The sequence below is a fragment of the Schistocerca serialis genome, chromosome 1 (genome assembly GCF_023864345.2).
Source record: "Schistocerca serialis cubense isolate TAMUIC-IGC-003099 chromosome 1, iqSchSeri2.2, whole genome shotgun sequence".
NCBI lineage: Eukaryota > Metazoa > Arthropoda > Insecta > Orthoptera > Acrididae > Schistocerca > Schistocerca serialis.
The window spans coordinates 113,480,161-113,503,131 of NC_064638.1; the positions used below are offsets into that span (position 1 = coordinate 113,480,161).

Below are 22,971 nucleotides of genomic sequence, written 5' to 3' on the forward strand. Positions count from 1 at the left end.
CCAAAGGGAAGCATTAACATATTTTTAGAAAAAATGGACATGCTATTGAGTGAATTAAGTAATATTAAATGGCTACATTATGATATTGCAATAGGAGGTGATTTGAATGCTGATTTTGATGTTACTAAATGTAAGGGTAGTGTTGCAGATCTGGAAAACTTGCTAAGACAATACAATTTACATCATGTTAATAACAGGCCCACAAGAAACAAAGCATGTTTAGATAACATCTTTGTAAACTTCAAGACCACTGAAAACACATGCAAAGTTGTAGTGTTCCCATTCTCTGACCATGACTCCGTATCTCTAAATTATGCAAGTAAAATTCCCCTCAATAGGAGCAATGCATACAGACCTGTCCCAACAGTTGTGATTACCAGACCCATAACTGAGGATAAAATTAACACATTTCGTAATTCCCTTGCTGACAGAGACTGGTTTGGCCATTGTAGTGTTGATGGACATTACACATCAAGTAATGATCTGCCAGCCAAAATAATATTTGATAGATTTTTTAATGCATTCTTGACCCTATTTAACCATAGTATTCCCATAAAGAAAATCAAAATAATGGACAGCAGCCACAAATCCAGATCTCAAAACAGACAAAATATATGGTACACTAAACAGCTGACAGATCTAAAGAAACAAGTTTTGTTACTGTACAACATATACAATAGTATGAAGTCTGACTGTGCCAAATCAGCCTATGTGGAATGCAGGAATGAATACAAAAAAGCCATCCTGCAAGCCAAAAAAACCTACAATGCCAACAGCATACATAATTCCACCAATAAATGCAAAACCACTTGGAAAGTAATTAACAGTGCTGCCAGAGATACTAAAAAAGACAAAATTAATATCCCGCCACAAACACTCAATGAGTTTTTTATTAATTCAGTGAAAGAAATAAGAGACGCAATTATCAAACCAGACATTAGTCCATCAGAGTTACTCTCCCAAAATTGGGGTAGACAGCCACTAAATACAAGCATGGCAACCTTCTCCGAAGTATCGCCTAGATATGTACAAGGGGTCATAAAACAACTGAAATCATCTGATAGCTTAGATATATATGGCATATCATCCAACCTGCTAAAAAAAGTGTGTGACTGCATTCTCTACCCCTTAACCCATTGCATAAACAAGTGCTTACTTGAGGGATATTTTCCTGATGAGTTAAAACTGTCTAGGATCGTCCCAGTATACAAAAAGGGAGATAAAGACTCTCCATCTAGCTACAGGCCTATTTCAATAGTACCCACATTCTCCAAGGTAATAGAATGCATCATGTACCAACAATTATCATCTCACTTTGAGAATCTAGGAATAATTAATGCTACACAATACGGGTTTAGGAAGAATCAGTCGACCATTGATGCAATCAACACGGTAGTCAGTTACATCCTCAAAGTTTTTGAGAACAAAGGCTTTGCTCAGGTCTCATTCTGTGACCTAAACAAGGCCTTCGACTGTGTTGAGCACATGCCACTACTAGAGAAACTAGAATTCTACGGCATCAAAGAAAACAGTCTCAGACTATTAAAAGCTTATCTCAACAACCGTAAACAGGTAGTTTGTGTTGGTAAGGAAATGTCAAACATAGAAAATGTTAAAGTAGGTGTGCCTCAGGGATCTGTACTGGGGCCCTTCCTGTTTCTGATAATGATCAATGACCTCCCCTCATTTATTAGATCCACCACTGTATTGTATGCAGATGATACGACTTTTCTCCATAGCAGTAACAGTCTTAATGATCTTAAAACCTGTGCTGAAAATACACTCACTCATGCAGCATATTGGTTCAGAGCAAATAGTTTCCTGCTAAATGAAAATAAAACTCAGCAGATAATCTTCACTCTAAGAGACAAGCCACTATCTGATGACCCTAGTTCTGTTAAATTCCTGGGAGTTTATTTAGACGAAAAGTTATCCTGGGGCCAACATTTAAACTATATTAGTAGTAAACTATCTAGAGTAATTTATTTATTAAGACAACTCAGAAATTGTGTACCTGAAACATACATCAGATCATCTTATTTTGCATTTTTCCAGAGTATAATATCCTATGGCATTATCTTGTGGGGTAACTGTAGTCATATACATGACATCCTATTATTGCAGAAGAAAGCCATTAGGATAATTACAAATTCTTCACATAAGGCTCACTGCAAACCCTTATTTACTAAACAAAAAATTATGACTGTAATAAACCTCTATATATACAATGTCTTAATCTTTACGAAGAAGAACCTACAAGATGTGAAACGTAGAGAAAATGTACATTGTTACAACACAAGAAGCATCAAACACATATACACACCTTACCACAGACTATCAAAATCAATAAATAGCTATGAAATCACAGGGCACAAGCTATTTAATAATCTGCCACATGCCATACAGGATCTTCCTGAACATACATTCAAAGAAAGACTGCATGAATGGTTTATTGCCCACCCGTTCTATGATATCAATGAATTCTTCAACTGTAAAATGCAGTAATCCAACAGATGACCCACTGTACATTTATTGTAATATAAGCTAAAATATTTCAGTAGTCAATACCTTATCACACTGTATTATAAATTGTAACTTCATTTGACGTTGTCAATTGCTGTAATGGCCTAAAGACAATAAAATCTTTATTATTATTATTATTATTACAGGTGGGGGTATGCAAGAAGTGGTAAAAAAAAGTAATGAACTTTTCGAAAAATGTAGTGTGTGGTCTATTGATAACGAGTTATGTATAAACAACACAAAAACAGAGGAAATTTATTTTAATCTGAACGTATGGAAAGCAGAGAATCATAGTGTCAAACTACTAGGACTAAAAATAGACCAAATGCTCTCATAGGAAGAGCATATAAGCTATCTGGCAGGCCAACTTGCACGCGTAATATTCCTGCTGTATAAACTACAATATTCTGTCACTAAAAGTTTATTGATGCTTTGCTACTATGCATCCTTTCAGTCACAGCTACAATATGGGATTCTGTTACGGGGTAATTCACCAGGCACAAACTGTATTCAAATGGCAAAGAAACAATTACATGTTTACAAAGACTGGGTCCAACAGAAAGCTGTAAGGAGCACTTCAGTATATTAAACATAATGACACTCTCAAGTCTCTATATGTATAACTGCGTAATACACGTAAAGAAAATATACAATAATTTACACATAGAATGAATTTACATTTGCACAGCACTCAAAACAACTGCATGCTTCATATACTGTATTCTAGGCTGTTACTGACACACAACAGTCACAAACACCTAAGTCTAAAGTTATATAATAAACTGCCACAATCTGTCACAACCCTCACCCACTTTAAATTTAAGGAGCTTTAGACACATGGCTCAAAAATAAAGCATATTACTCAATTGAAGAATATCTTGGAAGTAATTTGAAAGGAATGTATAAACAATGAAATAATGTAACTATCATTAACTAAATGTGTAAAACCACATAATTATTTCTTGAACATAAACTGTATAATGATTATTGCTGAAATTGTCTGATTAGTCAGAAGTTTATGTATTTATATGTATTTATGTATATGTTAAATGATGATGTGAGTAAAATGTGCAAATTACTAACTACTAAAAGGATGTATGTATATGTATGTCTAATGTATAATGTAAAAATTAGTAACAACTATACTTCTATGAAATATGTAAAATGTATTTTGACTAAGCCAAATGCATGGTAAACATGCTGAATGGCTAATAAATAAACATATGAAACAACATAAAGAAAGACTGTTAATGACTTTTAAGGAAAGTGGACATCAAATTAAGAATGTAATTAGTGAATTGGTAACTGGTGATATGAAACCCAGTCAGCTGCTTCAGAAAATGGAAGTTTATGGAGGAACAAAAGTTTCAGACTAAAATTTTGAAGACTCTCTGGCTAGACAAAACTTTCTGGTAGTGTCCAAAATATTCTAACAATTTCCAAAGAAAATGTGTACCAGCACTGTTACCTACTTCAAACAATGTTCATACAGCTCATTTCTGCAGAACAAAAAGATTATGTACTTTGGCTGAAGCGTCCCACAAGATAACTCCATCAGACAACAGGGAGTTGTAAAAAAGGCATTGTAGGGTCAACATAATTGGAAATAATTCATACATACATGAAAGGTTTCATTAATGCTACAACATTCCAGTTTCCCAAGTAAGATTTTATATTAAATACAGTCAAATATTTGATCCAGGATGCTTCAACAGGAGTGAGAGATGGTAAAAAAATTTAAGTTAATGTGGGTAATGTCTTTATACCCATCAAACTTAGTGATTCATCCTCAGCAAAGGACACAAGCTTGTACTAAAATTATGAGTAGTGTCCATTCCTCACATTCTGTTTAATGTGGAAGATAAATTGGCTGTAAAGCACATTGTAGTGTCATTGACTTAACATTTTGTGCTTCCCCTTTGAGGTGAGTTGTTTCACTTTGTTCTGTGCTACATATTTTACATTACATTTTACTGCATATTAATCTTCATGAAGCAATTTTAACTAACACAAAACACTATAAAATTGTAATTTTGAATACATTTATTTCCATTTCAGTAGAATAAATTTCAAAAATTTTATTTTTACCTTATTCATTTCCTCATAAAACAAAAACAGCAAATTCGGGTGTTCTCTCCTCTTCCATCCTTCAGTGACATGTGTCCAATAAGGTGTCCATGGATCTAGAAAAGTTCACATCCTCTATAGAAATTCAGAATTACATTTTATTATCTACTGAGCAAACAAATTAGTTTTGTTGACAATTTTTGATATTTTGAAATAAAACGACAGTTTCCTTGAAAAAGAACTCCTCTTACTTAGCTTATTCATTTATTTCATATTTGTTTCGACAAATAATTCTTAGTTTTTGTGCAGGGATCATGAAGTTCATACCTTTCACTAGAAGTGGTGTGAATATTTGAACAAGGACTCATTCAGATATACTTACGGAGATTTTTTTCAAAGTAGTCCCAGTACTTTTTAAAATCCCCTCGATATCCTTGTGTACGGAAGAGTCTATTTAGATGATAAAAGGATACAGCAACATCTTTTGGATTTCTTGCAACATAGATCACCTGCAAAAGCGGTCAAGTATTTTTACTTCATTAAAACGTCATAATTATGTGCTTAATATAATTCCCTCTGTCAAACAAAATGCTCGGAGAAACTTCATATGCTCCATCATATTTTATCAAGGAATAAGGTGGATTCCTAATTTTTTCCAGTTCCAAAAGCTAAGAGACTACAGTGCAGTTCAGAATAGTGTATAGACTGGAAATTTTAAAGTTATGATTTAATGATGATTAGAATTAAAGATTATGAAAATATAGAATGTATTTTCCACTCTACAGTGGTGTGTATATTATTATGAAACTTTCCAAATTCCTTGCCTTTTATAGAGAATTCTCTTGCTGGCTGAGTTACCAAACATTTCTCCCATGACTATCTCATAGCTTCAGTCTGCTAGTTTATCTCCCCCAATTTCCAACAAAATATATCACATTGGCAGTTTCTCTAACACTTAATGTTTGATACGACAAGTTTATAGCACACAAAAAGAAATTATTTCATGAATTTTCTTTATGCAACTGTAGTTGACCAGATTTTCATCTGGCACTGTTAGAGGGCAATAAAGGTAATGATTTAATGTGTTGTTCTGTGGACAGATAAGGAACCATGTGCTGAGTATGGAACTGTTGAGTCCATTACAAATGTATTTGGCTTGCTGAAAAAGTGGTCTGTTGTTTCTAACGTTGTTTCATATAAATAAACATTGTAAAAATGCCAGCATGGCATTGAAAACATGACATGTGTAGCAAGGTTGCATTGTGGTCAACAAATGGCAGCTTCTCAAGAATTGGTCAATGACGAAAGGATGGTACACATGCTCAGCATGTTGGTTCCAGATGGCAACAGCATGCAGATTCTTGCCTGGACCAGCTGATCAGACTAACTGCATTGCTGGTTACAAGAATTGTCAGACATGTAAAAGTTATGTCCAGTGACGATCTAATAAGGAAATCATCAAATAAAATGAGGGGTATGTGATAGGTTATCAGACTAGCAAGTTGTGGTGTGCCGCATAAAAAAGAATATATCTTTATTATTTGTTGGAGACAATGTGACAGACTCGGAACTGGCTCTCAAAAAATTCAATGACTACTTCATACCACCAGCTGAAACCATCATTCAGGTAGACTCTTAAGAACCACCCACATATTTTTACAGAAGGTCAGTGGCTACAGATGACTGTATGAATATGTATAACAAACAAACCCAGATGGAATTATGAGTAAAATAAAAGCATTAAATAATGAAACCTCAAGTAGCATTCATTAAGCAGCAGACTCACCTTAAAAGCATGTACTTAACACATAGCAATAACACTGTCAAAAACTTTCCTTTTTTGTTTATATTGTATGTTATGTTATAATATTTTTCTAATGGTATCAGGAAAATGCACTCCTCCAGTAGAAAAATTCTCATGTGCACACATCTCATGCTCACCAACATTTATTCCAAAATGAGTGAAAACTGTCCTTCAATTAGATTCAGTAAGCTGTTCCTCTCTAAAAGTACTGGAGAGTTTATGAAATGCCATTGTGCTCACAGACTCAATGAATGGGTACTCCTGGCATCCACTTCCTTGTGGTAGAGAGAAGGAAACATTTGAATATATAGACTGTTATACTTAGGTGGCTATTAATGCAAGGACTGAATGAGTCCTGGAAGAAGGAGTCCTTCTGTGAGAGGTGTCAATGACCTCTCAGGAGGGTTGGTGAGTGGGTCTCTTGTCCTCAAGTAAGAAATTACCTCTAAAGGTGGATAAAACTATAGTTGGTCAATGGCATAAAATGAAGAAGGCAAGGGGAAACCACTCCTTTAAAGATCCATATGTATATCCTTAGTATTATCAAAAAGTTCAAAGCAAAATGTTCCAGATATAGTCCTTCATTTGGATCTCTGGAGAGAACTATCTGATCTATACAGTAAGACATGCACAAGGAATGCACAGTCAATGACACAGTGGGAAAAGACACAATGCCATCCAAGTAATGAAAAGGATGAAGGTCAAGATAATAGGCAGAAGTGAGAGAAAGATTGCAAAGATTTTGGACTAGAAAGAAGACCTCCAGTAATGGGTAATTGTCACCTAATGTGGTCTTTAATGGCTGTTATCTAATTTAAAAAGTGTATGAATGCTGGTAAAACCTAATGTAACCAAAATAACAACAGTGCTTGGTACTGATCAGAAGCAATTTGTAGATTTTTACCTAGTAGACATTTCAGTAGACAATTCACAAGTTTATTCCTATATATATGTGTTTACCTTGCATCCTTCTTCTAAAAGATTTTGTGGCAAGAGACTAAATGGAAAATGTGTTTTGATGAAGCGGGGTGAAGGCATTTCACTAAGGACTTCATATCCTGGCTTACTGAGTTTTTCTATTAGGGCCTGTTTTTCTGGATTGCCTTCAGACTGATTAAGAAGCTCCTTCTTCACTTCATCATGCACAAATACGCTAAATCTGCAGAAAATAAAAATCAGTTTTTAGTGTGTCATCGTTAAGTTACCAGAAGACTTTCTATGGTTTTTACAGATCTATTCTACTTACATTGCATGTATATATTAAATAAGTGAAAGTGATAATAGTTAAGTCACCTTAAATAATTACTGGAGATAAATATTGTAAATAGACTGTGGTGTAAAATATTTTTAGTGTGCTGAACTTATTGTTAGTAACTCACTCACTCAAGGAAAGGAAATCTGTCAACCAGAGGAATTTTGGTAGCTGTATCATAGTCAAGATCATTTGCTATCAACCAGACTAATTCTTGTGTCCATGTTGTTCCTGGAGATAGAAAATGTTGCTTTTCTTCACACCATAAATAATATAAAAATCATGTACGTACCAATATATAAAGTGGACTAACAAAAGAAGTTATTTTTTACCACTTTGGAGGAAAAAAAGAAAAAGTGGAATAGATTTTTCTAAATTGGCTCAATATGCCCTCTAATAAAATGTTCCAAATAGCAGCAAGCACGTGGAAATTTGACATTTGTGATAACCAAAAAATATATGACATCCTCAAAAGAATGTACGTGATGTAAAATTGACTAATGGTATATACTCAGTCTGAAATAAGCTTTTCAAAATGACTTAAGCACTGCTGTTGTTCTGGATTATGTGATAAAAACTTAGTTTCATTCATTAATTTAAGGTAGTCATCCACATTGCACAATGTAAGCCTGCTTTGAACATATTTTTTAAGAATCACACTCAAAACATATATAAGATATCAATAGTAAGTATTGTGGTGCTATTTAGAAATGAGGCACTTAAGCGGTAAATGCTCATCTAAAATATCCTACCTGATCTAGGAAATGTTACCACCCATGTGTCATCTTTCCGTACACTTAAATTGTAGAAATTAACTCCTTCAGATGCATACTTGCTTGGGAAAAACCACTGGTCATCACCTACTTGCACAAAACCAGTTCTTTCCCCTGTAAAATCTTCTAATAACTGTTTGTTTATATCTGGGCTCACATATTTAATAGACAATGGAAATGCTGTAGACATTTTGGGGATTTAAGACCTTAAGAGATATAAACAACTGCAGCACAGTCTACCCAACTTTCCATCACACTGATGACTGAGTGTTCTTTGTAACTGAGCTGTTCTTATATACTGTGCCTGTAGAAAGCAGAGAAGTTGCTGAGATGTGCAGCATTGTTGGTGAAAGTGGGGAAGGAGCCTGACCTGCTTAAGAACAAAGATTATATTTCTCTTTCTCTCATCCTCCTATTTCCTCTCTATTGTTATCTCTTTGTGTTTGCTGACATCATATTCTGTCATAACAAATGTACACATTAAATGTAAAATAGTGTTATGGAGAGAAAAATACGTAAACCTTATTGTCATTTGTTCTCTTTAGAAATGGCTCTTCATGTTGTCACTGAAAATAGAAGTGAAACAGAATTACCAATTCACCAAATAAAAATGGAGTAATGCCTTCAAAATAAACAAATATTTACTTGCTGAGCATTCAGTGTTTCTTGCCACAGGCAACTTGTACTAATTGTAAAGCACTATTAACTATGTAAGAATGTGCCAATGTGCTGCATCAAATGAATAAATTACCTATGAGGCTACAGTAAAGAACAACATGACAAAGCTTTAAAAATATTTCTATGTAGCTATTCATCCTTTATTTCTTTATACTGCTCAGAAAAATTCCTGGGTGGCATAGATGAAAGTAAGCACAATGAGGAAGAATTTTGCTGTTTTCTATAGAAACATTGTAATTACAACAGTTTTGTTTAATACACAGGTAGTTTTTCATAATGAAAAGACAGCACAATAAAAAGTAATTAGATGAAGTTCATTTCATTTGAAACATGCACGTACTTATTTATTTGCTGTCCCTGGATCAATCAAACAAATGTCACTCTCCGTTCCATTCATGTCATTTTAAATACTTTAAAAAGGACTTTTAGATTAATTGTTTATGAAAGATGGTGCTTCAGAGTAGATATAGGCACCTGAGGCACAGGGTGGCCATGTTAGAAGCTTTAGTTGATTCAGAGGCATGATTATAAATAAATATTCTTTAGTATTTTTCATGAAAATATAAAAAGCCTGCAAAATCATTAGTCACTAAAAACCAATAGCTCTCTTTTTTTTTGTCCCATGTGCTGCCTGACAAAATGTGAAGCACCAAAGAAGGGAGGTGGAAATGAAATAAAACTTTTCAGGTTGAGAGGATGTGGAATATTATTTCAGAGACTATAAAATTGACTCACATTTACAAATAACTTGGCAGTATGAGCCCACTTATCAGAACAACATTGCATTTAACAGGAATATACTAAATTAAGAGTGGGAAATTATTCATATGGGTTCACACCAGGTTTGGTAGTTTGCTCATTCATGTTCTTGATTTAAATACATACCAAACACATGAGGAGGCCTCTTCAAAAACTGTAGTGTTTGCTAATGATACACCCCCAAAACCACACCTACCAGATGCTGTCAGGAGAACAGCTAAACATGCTTACAACTGGTACACAGCAAACAGCTTAACTCTTAACCTTTAAAAAAATCATATTATGCAATTGCAGGAAAGTAAAAATGACTTAAAAATAGCAGCAGTAGTAGGGATCACAACTCTAAATTAAACTCCATGTGTGTGTGTGTGTGTGTGTGTGTGTGTGTGTGTGTGTGTGTGTGTGTGTGTGTTTTGTAGGAATTCAGATGGAGGTGGAAAACAAACTGTGGTGGGAACAACACATGCCTCAGTTAAGCAATAAGCTCACTTCTGCACTAATAAATCTCTCATTTTGTTGACCTGTTGATGGCATAGGTAGCACACTTTGCAGTATATCACTCAATAATCTCATAGGGCAGTGCAGCAGTGTCGAAGTTCTTTGTAAATTTGACTCAATTTTATAATCTCTGACATAACACACAGAATCATAGATGAAAAATATAGTGTAAAGTTGATAATCAACATATTGTTGAAGGCTCTGCAGAGACTTTGGGAGTCTTACAGCTACATGCTGATGAGACATAACATGAGAAGTAAAATTAATTCAGTATAGATTTTCCATCTTTACTTAGGGTTCAGAATGGAGTTGGTGTTCTGGTGCAGAAGTCTTTAACAGGTTGACAGAAGAGATCAGGAGGAATTTGGCAATACCAAGATATTCAAAAACAATGTAAAAAGTATTATTAAACACTTGTCTTAACATTGAGGATTTTTACACTCAGGGATGTTATGTCTAAAAATAATTCCTATATTTATTATGGAACACAATGTGTGAATAAATGAAAATGTATGAATGTGATAATTTTGAGCTTTGAGTATTGGGTGCATCTTATCAGAATATCACTTGAAAGAGAGCAGTTTTGCATTGAAGATTACAAGATACTATTTCCTTATTGTGGTACTAACACAAGAAAATGAGAAATGACCCTACACATAAGCAGAATGGCAACAATCTAGCCTTAAATGAATATTGTGCAGCTCATAAGCAGATGGAACTGAAACAAATGTTTGTATATGCCACAACAAAAACTACAGATGCTACCTTGAGTGAATATTATGCATTTGATAATGAGCTATGGGAGTAACTTTTGTTTGGTCCTAAAGTTTATCATAATTGAAAAAGAAGGAAAATCTGTAGAGGAAACGAGAAGTCCATTCTTTGAATCAATATTTAAATCAAATATAATGAAAATCAGTGTGTATATATTGCACATGCCTGTGAATTTCCATGTTGATTATGAGTTTCTGGTGAAGTTTACACAGTACCAATGCAAAAATGCTACTTGAATCCTGTTTTGTAGGACAGAACCCTGAGACAGCTTGTAATAAGTTAGAAACAAATCCCTACATCACCAGTAATCATTGACTTAATTACTGTTCCAAGACATCATAATGTACACTGTAGCCCCAAATGAGATTCACAAAAAGTAACCACTCTAACAGTTAACTGTATGACAAAACCCAAATCTCGCTCCCAGGTAGTTGTGTTTTAACTCCACCATTGCCTCAGAGAGTCATAATTTCCTAATAAACTTTCTTTTCAGGTCACAGAGCAGTCATTCTATATGCTAGATGTTTGGCAGAGGAGAGATTGGTCCAGTTAGTATGTAGTCAGTAAGAAAGAAATATGGGAAGATTGAGCAAATGAACACATGAATGAATGTATGAATTTACACTGATGAGCCAAAACATTATGACTACCTATTTAAAAGTGTGTCGGTCCATTACTAGAACGCAGTTCAACAGTGATTCTGTGTGCCATGGATTCGACAAGTATTTGATAGGTTTCCAGAGGATTGTGGTACCAGATGCCTACACACAGGTCACACACTTCCTGTAATTTATGGGCAGTCGGTTTGTGGGTGCAGAACTGGTACCTGATAGTGGCCCAGTTGGGTTTCGTCAGATTCAGGTAAGTCGAATTTGATGGCCAAGGCATCCATGTGAGTTCACTATCAGGCTCCTCAAATCTTTGCAGCACAATTCTGGCCTTGTGACACCGACGGTTATCCTGGTGGAAGGTACCACCACTGTAGAGGAAGACATCAAACATAAGGGGTTACAGGTGGTCCCTAATAATGTTCACATAGTCCTTACCTGTCATGATGCCTTTGATTAGTATCACAGGCCCCATGGAAGACCAGGTGAATGTCCCAGATAACATAGTATTGATGCCACTGGCCTGCATCCTTGGTGTGCTGCATATTTTCAGCAGCCGTGCACCTGGATGGCAGCATATCCGGACATGGCCATCAACCTGGTTTAACAATAAATGATATGCATCTGACCAGGTGACATGATTCAATTGATCCATGGACCACTCTTAATGATTCTGTACCCACTGTAGTCATAATTGATGTTGTTGGGTCAACATGGGAACACATAGTGATCCTCTGCTGCGGAACACCATATTCAATGCTGTATGCTGAACGGTGTGCTCCAAAACATTTACGCCTGCACCAGCGCTGTACTGTGTCATCAGAGGTGGCACAGATTGCTGCCTGCCCTGCCTTAGAGAGTAGACGCTCTTGACAGTAGCGACTGAACAGCCAACCAGCTTCGCCATCTCTGAGATGCTCGCTGCCAGGTGCTGGGCCACAATAATCTGGCTTTTGTCAAAGCCACTTAAGTCGGCAGATTTCCACATTAGCGGCACTTATTGTTGCTATGATAATTCTCCATTCATCTCTGCTCCACTCACAGACTTTTCTTACTGCATCATGTGCCCTCAGTGCCTCCACGCAGCATGCAACCTCACGGTGGGCAGTTGTCATAATGTTTTGGCTCATCAGTGTGTTTCACACAAATGAATCTCACTTCAGTTTGCAGAATAACTCACATATTTCTCTGGTAGAATTACAGGAACATTGAGGAAAGAGACTATAATAATATTTGTTGTTGATAGTGAAAATAATTGTAAGATGACCAGTGATTTGCACAATCACACTAAAAGATGCAAAAATAATTATTGTGTAGACTTAGCCTCAGTTTGATTATGCTTCATAGTGGAATTATGTACCTTAGTGCAAAGATCTTCAGTGAGCTCCCCTATAACCTAAAATAAGAAATCAGAAATCACTATCAGTTCAAAGAAAATTAAGGAAAGACTTAAGTATCCACCTTTTATATCAGTTACCCATTACTTAGATTCAAGGATTGAAATTTCTCATAAGCCACATGGAAAATAACAATGTTATTTGGTAAAGCTCCTTGACAACTGGGTAGTGTGTTTGTAACCTCCCTTCCTCAATATTTTGCTAATTCTTAACTCAAACAAATGACAACATCTTTTGTACAAACCCTAGCTATGATGCCAGGACAAGTATGTCTCTCTTGTATTTATGAATATTAAATCAATTAGTCCTTCCATTTAAGTGAAAAGAGTGCTTTCAAATCACAACTGTTCATACAATTTGTTCTGGTTGCCGAGTTCATATAAGTGTAACACTTTCTAACAATGACTAGACCCAACCAAGCTCATTTTAGCAGAAATTTCAGTACCACCTTCATGCTGTGTTGCTTATCCAAATTAAACTATCAGTAGCCTTAATTCTAATTTAATAATATAGCCCATCAATGGATGCCACTGGCTAAGAATGTCAATGTCAATACTGACTGTTGTAACACCCCAAGAAACCCGAAAACCCAAATAAGAATGTCATGACAATTTAAATTAGGGAACAGTGTTATCCTGACAGGTAGGACAACTTTGACAATAATATAAGACCTTAAAGTTCTGATGAATACCAATTTTGATAATTACTGAGTATGTCATGATATAATAAAGGTAGAAAGAAAGAAAGGTTATCTTCAATTAGCTATCAAACATCTCAGTAATAACTACAAATCAGTACAACAAAAGTTAAGTCCAAAGTAATATGTCAGTCAAAGATAACATTTATTGTGAAAGAGAGTTGTAAACCCGGCGTAAAGGAAATTCAATGCATCTACAATGCTCGATCATGGAAATGTTAGTCGCTTGCTAGCTTGCTTGCTGTCAAGTCGTGAGAGAGCACCGTTTGTTATAGTACTACAAACGGAATGCTACGAGATTGTTTCTATTCAAAAGAAGTACTATTGCATGATAGAGATGCACGGACTTTGTTCTCAGTTATTCTGACTTGAGAACTTGAACTGAAGTGATATTCTGATTGTGTACGTCGAGTTAATCAACTTTAATTGTTGGAGATATCATTGTTGGACTCAAACCTTCATTAATGTGAACAGTTACAACGAAGAATGGACATAGTATTGAAGAATGCAATACCTGTTTAACCTTAAGTAGGAAACATTAATACGACCACACGAAGATAATACAAATACGTCGATTGTAAAAGTTGTAATTGTCACGATCAGCGAACTGAAAAGAATCGTAATTGATCTGATCCTTCGGTATGCGTGTGGTTTGATGATTATAAACTAACTGCTAAAAAAAAACAATAAAAATTGTTCGTCAGTAATGGAAATCTCACGTGTTGGCTCCATCATTAATTGAACTGTGTGATAGTTGATGATCAAAATTAATTAACTGTAAACATTTTAATTGAAGGAGTGACTTGATGAACATTGAGCACTGAAACGAGTGTTTTGCCGAAATAATATTACGACGCACGAAAGCGAGACAGCATTATACACTCCTGGAAATGGAAAAAAGAACACATTGACACCGGTGTGTCAGACCCACCATACTTGCTCCGGACACTGCGAGAGGGCTGTACAAGCAATGATCACACGCACGGCACAGCGGACACACCAGGAACCGCGGTGTTGCCCGTCGAATGGCGCTAGCTGCGCAGCATTTGTGCACCGCCGCCGTCAGTGTCAGCCAGTTTGCCGTGGCATACGGAGCTCCATCGCAGTCTTTAACACTGGTAGCATGCCGCGACAGCGTGGACGTGAACCATATGTGCAGTTGACAGACTTTGAGCGAGGGCGTATAGTGGGCATGCGGGAGGCCAGGTGGACGTACCGCCGAATTGCTCAACACGTGGGGCGTGAGGTCTCCACAGTACATCGATGTTGTCGCCAGTGGTCGGCGGAAGGTGCACGTGCCCGTCGACCTGGGACCGGACCGCAGCGACGCACGGATGCATGCCAAGACCGTAGGATCCTACGCAGTGCCGTAGGGGACCGCACCACCACTTCCCAGCAAATTAGGGACACTGTTGCTCCTGGGGTATCGACGAGGACCATTCGCAACCGTCTCCATGAAGCTGGGCTACGGTCCCGCTCACCGTTAGGCCGTCTTCCGCTCACGCCCCAACATCGTGCAGCCCGCCTCCAGTGGTGTCGCGACAGGCGTGAATGGAGGGACGAATGGAGACGTGTCGTCTTCAGCGATGAGAGTCGCTTCTGCCTTGGTGCCAATGATGGTCGTATGCGTGTTTGGCGCCGTGCAGGTGAGCGCCACAATCAGGACTGCATACGACCGAGGCACACAGGGCCAACACCCGGCATCATGGTGTGGGGAGCGATCTCCTACACTGGCCGTACACCACTGGTGATCGTCAAGGGGACACTGAATAGTGCACGGTACATCCAGACCGTCATCGAACCCATCGTTCTACCATTCCTAGACCGGCAAGGGAACTTGCTGTTCCAACAGGACAATGCACGTCCGCATGTATCCCGTGCCACCCAACGTGCTCTAGAAGGTGTAAGTCAACTACCCTGGCCAGCAAGATCTCCGGATCTGTCCCCCATTGAGCATGTTTGGGACTGGATGAAGCGTCGTCTCACGCGGTCTGCACGTCCAGCACGAACACTGGTCCAACTGAGGCGCCAGGTGGAAATGGCATGGCAAGCGGTTCCACAGGACTACATCCAGCATCTCTACGATCGTCTCCATGGGAGAATAGCAGCCTGCATTGCTGCGAAAGGTGGATATACACTGTACTAGTGCCGACATTGTGCATGCTCTGTTGCCTGTGTCTATGTGCCTGTGGTTCTGTCAGTGTGATCATGTGATGTATCTGACCCCAGGAATGTGTCAATAAAGTTTCCCCTTCCTGGGACAATGAATTCACGGTGTTCTTATTTCAATTTCCAGGAGTGTAGATTATCTCTGGATTTGCATTGTGCTGTAGTGAACAATTCTGTGTAGCAACGTAACAACAACAACTGATACTGAACCGCAAATGAATTTTTCCTCGCTTCAGTGGTGATTCATTCAATATTGCAATAACTAACCGGGTATAGCAAATCATCATAAAACCATAACAGACAATTAAAATCAGCAGTTCGCACCGCTGAGAAGACTGTGCGTACTCGCAAACGGACTCTCATACATTACGCGAGGAACAATTTTCTTTAGAGATTTTCAGGTGCTGTTCCACGTTAACCGTCGGGGACAACCATCATTGCGCGTCGCGTCTCCATTCCACCGACCGAGCTGTAGCAGTACCGGCTCAACATCAACAGCGACAACAAAAGGGGAGAGGGGACGTCACACTGTCCATTGATTTTGTGCGTAATCAAACTCAAATTTTATCAACACCTCCTAACTGTTCAGTTTGTTTTCATGTTGATATAAATCATAAGCAAAAATGATGTTATTCTACAGTACATATTTATTTTGCTAACCAGTTTCTGCTTACAGTGCATAATCATACTACAATGAGCAGCTAGTTATGATCTTGTGGTGACCTTGTAAGCCATAAACTGGCAACAAAATAATTTAATAAAGCAGAACAGCATAATTTTGCGCTTTTCATTTATGGCATAAAGAAGACTTAGAACACTGATAACCTTTCAGAGAAATTCTTCATTAGAGTTAACAGAACACACATACACTCACTTGTGTTTGTACATGTGTTCTGTTAGCTCTGTAACTTTCACTATGTTATTGGCTTATAAAAGGCTCAACTGGCTGAGCCTAGGGAGTGTGAACAACATCCATATTATTTCTGCATCCACATCTGCATTCAGTGAAGCATTGTGAAGTGCATGGTAGAGGGTACATAGCACCGTACCAATTGTAGTCGTCTTCATCAAACTTTTTCGCTCAAGATCCAATACTGACATTGTGGATTGTCGTCTCGAGCCACAAGTACAGTTTGTAACTAGTATAAGCTCATATATTTTTATATGTGGTAACTTAATATATACACACATCAATGTGCTAAAACTTCCTGGCAAGTTGAAACTGTGTGCCAGACCGAGACTCGAACACAGGACCTTTGCATTTCATGGGCAAGTGCTCTACCAACTGAGCTACCCAAGTATGACTCGTGACCTGTCCTCAAAATTTAACTTCTGCCAGTATCTCGTCTCCTACCTTCCAAATTTCACAAGTTTGTTTCTTAGTTCAGCACACAGTTTTAATCTGCCAGGAAGTTTCGCATCAGCACGCACTCTGCTGCAGAGTGAAAATATCATTAGTGTGTTGGTTGCCGGCTATTTTTTTTCTGCGCCAAATGGTCGCATTACATAATTTACTACTTGATGTTTCCTGCACAGTTGTAACTGCACCACTGAGTGGACTACACCTGCAGTATTGACTAACCATTATGTGTCCACGTGTTCACATTTAAACATCTGAGGTATTTCCCAGGCGAAAATATGCATTAATGACTTGCTCTTGCCACATTTACTTGGAGGTACTAACCATGCTAAAAAAAATACTACTCCTAACAGCTAGAATTATCAGTCTGCAAATGAAATAAATACTGATATAATGTTGTGCAGTACATTGCACTCATTCACCAGTAAAATTATCTGTACTTAAACTCGTTACACACTGTATACCAATCGTATTAATAATTGCTAACCTACATAAATTATTATATTATAATACAGTAGCTATAATATAAGTGCGAAAATTTGGCCGCCACCCCCCAGTACTGACCATTCAGAACACTTTGTGTCAGCTGCTCTAGTTGATTGCTGCCACCTTCAACAAGCCCCAAGTTTTAGACTAACAGAAACTGTACATTCATTGAAATGCATTCTGCAATATAAGCCACGATCACAAATGTTAACTGAATGTTTTAAATGTCATTTTCCTTCTACTCATTGCATTGTATTACAACAACCTTAATTTCATATTCCTTGATACAAATGTGTACCGCATTTGATAACGACTCTCTCTGTAATATGCATTCTCAAATGCATGTTACTTCCATATCAAAATTTATACCGTAGCAGCTGATCGGAACAAGTTACGCACACCTGTTGGTTGTCAGTGCTGGAATACAAACAATAAAATATTCCATCTGTCACATCCTCTAGCCCTGCAGAGGACATTCTACTTATCTGTCTGCCCCTACAGAAAGCGCCAACTTTACTTAGTCCACAGTCGAATTCACCAACATCATTCAAAATTAAGAACATCTCAATATACAGGGTGTATCAAAAAGAATCATCCGATTTTTTAAAAAATCGTAACTATTATGTTATTTGAGATATGTGCGTGAACAACGTACTGTTGGAAAGAGCAAACTCTGGAGTTTTACATGGTTCCTGCTAGGTAGTAGCAGTGAGCACCCACTTCAGTTCTAGTAAAGTAAAAATGGTGTCGGGATAACAAATGGTTCAAATGGCTCTGAGCACTATGGGACTTAACATCTGAGGTCATCAGTTAAACCTAACTAACCTAAGGACATCACACACATCCATCCCCGAGGCAGGATTCGAACCTGCGACCGTAGCGGTGCGCGGTTCCAGACTGAAGCGCCTAGAACCGTTTGGCCACACGGGCCGGCGTCGGGATAACAGAAAGCCATTTCTGTTCTACGTTTTGTGCAATGCAGGTCAGTAATAACTGTTCAGCGTGACTTTCATACTAAGTATGGTGCGGATCCTCCTATAGCACAGAGCATTAGACGATGCCATGAACAATTCTGAGAAACAGGTTGTTTGTGTAAAGGCAGACACTGAACGCATCCGCCATAGTTTCACAAGGAGTCCACAGAAATCCATTCGTCGTGCAGTTCGACAGCTCAACATGCCCTTATGTCTGTCTGGCGTGAGTTGCGTCAACGTTTAGACATGAAACCACACAAAATTCAGCTGCTGCAAGCTCTGTGTGAAGATGGCAAACGACAACATGTGGAGTTCTGTAATTTCATTCTTGGCAAGATGGAAAATGACAGTTTTCTTCCATTCATAGTGTTTAGTGACGAGGCAACATTCTATTTAAATGGAAAGGTGAACCGTCATAACGTGAGAATAAGGGATACAGAACAACCACATGAAGTTATACAACAAGAGAGACTCTCCAGAATTTAATGTGTTTACGCAGTTTCACAGGAAAAGGTGTATGGTCTATTTTTCTTTGCCGAGAACACTGTTACTGGAAGCACATATCTCGATATGCTTGAGGACTTTCGTTTCCCACAGTTGAAGACTGATTCGAAAGACTCATTTACCAACAGTATGGGGCACCGCCACACTGTCATCTGAAAGTGCGGGAATTTTTAAATCAACGGATTACTGAATGATGGATCGGTGCCACAGGACCAAATGATTCAGCCTTACATTAATGGCCTCCAAGGTCACTGGACCTGACTGTATGTGATTATTTCTTGTGGGTGTTTATAAAAGATTTTGTTTATGTGCCTCCGTTACCTACAACAATGAAAGAACTGAGACATCACATCAGCTGTGGAAGCTGTAAGTGAAGACATGCTCGCTAAGTGTGGGTATAATTTGAATATAGCATTGACATATGTTGTGCATCTCAAGGGGGGTATATTGAACACCCATGAAAAGGTATGAAAAAAACTTCTGCGTTTCCCATTCATAAAAACAAAATTCATTTTATATATTTATTAGTTTCAGAAATATAGAAGTGCCAAATCGGATTATTCTGTTTGATACGCACTGTATTATTGTTTCCATAAGTAATTATCCTTTGTTATTGAGCAGGAAAACTACACTCTTAAGCTTTTAATGTTAGTTGACTTTCTAGATTTGGCTGTTAACATAGTTGCTAGATGCAAATTGTTATAAAATACGGCCGAGTACCGCGAGCTGCATGAATACTTGATTCCAGGAGCACGGGCCGCAGTTTGACGACAACTGCTACAGAATCTTTCATAAGGTAGTGAAATGAATGACTGACGACATGGGCCAGTTAGCGAAATCCACCGGCACAGATGACTCTGACGACGACCATCTCGGACATGGCAAAGCTGGTCGACTGTTCATGTGCTGCTGTCGTGAGCATCTTGTGGAAGGACGGTGGGACAATCGAGTATGTGCCAAAAAGTTGGCGCCTCATCACAGAATGTGGAAGTCATGTAAAAAAGCATAGTCAACGATCAGTGTTACATTTGACAATAGAGCTCAATGCTGATGCAGAATTACTTCGTAGTTTATGTCTGTCACATGCTGCTACAGTGCTGCCACATTGGCTACTGGCTACTGTCCTGTCACTTCGCAAACGTTGTTAATTTATTTATTTATATCCCATAAATCCAACACTGCGAGGCATTCGCATGGATGTAGGACGTGTCAGAATTATCACAAATAATACAAAAGGAATACATGAAAGTACCTCTTGCAAGAGGATATCTGGTATAAGACAAAAAACACATTACATTAAAAAATATGCTAGATCTTAATAGCTAAATGAAAGACACAGTAATGTTAACAGTGATTGTGAGTATCGTAATGCACAACAGCCCATCAAATTAGTAAATGAAAAATCAATTACAGTTAACTCTACTGAAATATTCTTCTACCGAATAGAAGGAATTATCTTAAATACTGTTTGAGCTGTTGTTTAAATTTGGGAAGCTCGTGGATAAGTAATTTCAGTGATGGTGGAAGAGCATTGAACACCTTGCAGCTCATGTAATGTAAAGGTTTTTTGATTCATAATGGAGGTCCATCTTCCTCCTTGTATTGTGGGTATGGTACGAATCATTGGTTTTGTACGACTGTCCATTTTTACCAATGAAACATAATAGGGAGTAGATATATTGGCATGCAGTTGTCAGTATCCCTAATTTTCTGAAAAGGTTTCTACAAAAATGTCTAGGCTGGACCCCGCTCATTATCCTAATAACTCTCTTTTGGCCAATGAATTTTTTTTTTTGGATAGTGGCTGATTATCCCAGAAAACTATGCCATACAGCAATAATGCATGAAAATAACTAAAATAAGCAGTTTTTGTGGTGTCTCGGTCACATACAGTGGGAATAATACGAACAGCGAATGTTGCTGAGCTGAGTTTTTTGTGGAGATGCAAAATATGTTCATACTATTTTAGACTGTTGTCAATGTGTACACCCAGAAACTCTGTTGACTCAACTTGTAGCAATATTGGATTGGAAGTGGCTGCTGCGAGAGCAACTGATTTTAAGTGACGAATGACAACTGCGGCAGACGACGCGTTTTGTAGCCCCGAGTGTATACTCCGTTCATCATAAGAATAAACTTCATGTAAACATTACACCATGTATTCTTCCACGAGTAAAGTCAAGTACGATAATAAGGATACGTTTAATGCTGTGCGTTACGGGTACATCGACTCAGCGATAATACAGATCAACAGCTTTACCGGGACATTTAACTTGGAAAGCACTAGCCGGCCATCTGGTCCAACTATCCTCCAGTGATGTGGACAGTTGTAGTAAAGACGTAAAGAGAGACGAGCAGAGAACAATATAGCCTTGAATGTCATTTAATTTTTGAACAGAAGAAAATAAGGGTAGAATTCAGGCGACATGCATCTTAGGTAAATGTAAATGTCGTGTGACTAGGGTCTCCCGTCGGGTAGACCGATCGCAGGGTGCAAGTCTTTCGATTTGCGATTTGATGCCACTTCGGCGACTTGCGCGTCGATGGGGATGAAAAATAATGATGATTAGGACAACACAACACCTTTTTTTGTAACGTAATAAACTTTTATTTAAAAGTTAACAATTACACTGCTTTGATCAAAGGTACGTTTAAGTTTCACACATACAATTTTCGAACCGTTTTCTAGAGTCTCGTGTTTTCTTTCTGCTTTGGTTCTTTCTGATAAGCAAGTTTTGTTTCTAATTATCTACTTGGTTATATTTGATTGTTCTCTATCCTGATTAATGGCGGTGCTGTGGTCTTTTTGTTTTTAGTTATAGTTCTGTATGCGATTGTTAGTGCTGTCTTTAAAAAAAATGATGACATTTAGTGAGATTAATTTCGATTGGTGCCAAATGATGGCGTCCTTTGAATTTGGTTATAACTTAGTGACTATGACATACATCTATGGGTACATTCAACATTGTTTCTAGCGAGAGGTAGTTGTTAGATTGTGATTGGGCGAGATAGAGAGAGAGAGAGAGAGAGAGAGAGAGAGAGAGAGAGAGAGAGAGAGAGCATTCGGTATATGCGAATCGTCATATTTGCATCGAGTCACAATTGTTTATGATCTGCACGATTATTGAAATGAATTGCAGTTGTATTGCTTATTTGGTATGGTACTTACATAAACACCTTTTGCACACACAGAAGATCTCCAGTATTTTAACACTTTTCTCTAGTTGCGTGACGATATGACTTGTTGTGTCGCACTCTTTCACATATGAGAACACAGATGATGCACTGCCACTTTTTACTCAAGCGCACACATTTAACTCGCACTTTGAGAATGTTGGAGGGTGGGAGGGTGTCTGCGTCAGCAACAACGGGGGCGCGAGGGGCTATGGGAGGGCGTGATGTGGTGGCTGTGGCGGCGGCGGCGGTCGCGGCGTGTGGGGACGGAGGGCGTCCTTGAAGGCGGCGTCCAGCGTGATCTGCAGATAGCTCTGGAACGTCTGGCGGTGGTAGTTGTTTTCCTGCCAGGCTCTCTCGTGCTCCTCCCAGAGATCTGTGAGGAACTGCACCGTGTCCGTCTGCTTTTTTTGCGCTGTCAAGTGTCCACATGGCCGCGACGCGCTAGGGTCCCAGTCCCAGAGCGGAGAAAAA

At 38.2% G+C, this 22,971-nt stretch overlaps 1 protein-coding gene across 3 annotated transcripts in view; it reads right to left on the reverse strand.

Annotated features, from left to right (window-relative positions):
• The window catches only part of LOC126463008 (sulfotransferase 1C4), a 63,718-nt gene extending 40,962 nt beyond the window's left edge, over positions 1 to 22,756 (reverse strand). Inside the window, exons 1-7 of one of the 3 annotated variants that reach the window (XM_050096120.1) lie at positions 22,493 to 22,756; positions 8,941 to 8,985; positions 8,399 to 8,723; positions 7,778 to 7,877; positions 7,355 to 7,553; positions 4,973 to 5,099; positions 4,612 to 4,706 (exon numbers count right to left, since the gene is read on the reverse strand). In XM_050096120.1, coding sequence (XP_049952077.1) covers positions 4,612 to 4,706; positions 4,973 to 5,099; positions 7,355 to 7,553; positions 7,778 to 7,877; positions 8,399 to 8,609 — 732 coding nt within the window. In that variant the 5' untranslated portion in view covers positions 8,610 to 8,723; positions 8,941 to 8,985; positions 22,493 to 22,756. Of the gene's footprint in view, positions 1 to 4,611; positions 4,707 to 4,972; positions 5,100 to 7,354; positions 7,554 to 7,777; positions 7,878 to 8,398; positions 8,986 to 20,061; positions 20,312 to 22,492 lie in introns of those variants that run through there. The other 2 variants (XM_050096119.1, XM_050096121.1) reach the window with 2 other exon arrangements.
• Positions 22,757 to 22,971: the final 215 nt, after the last annotated feature.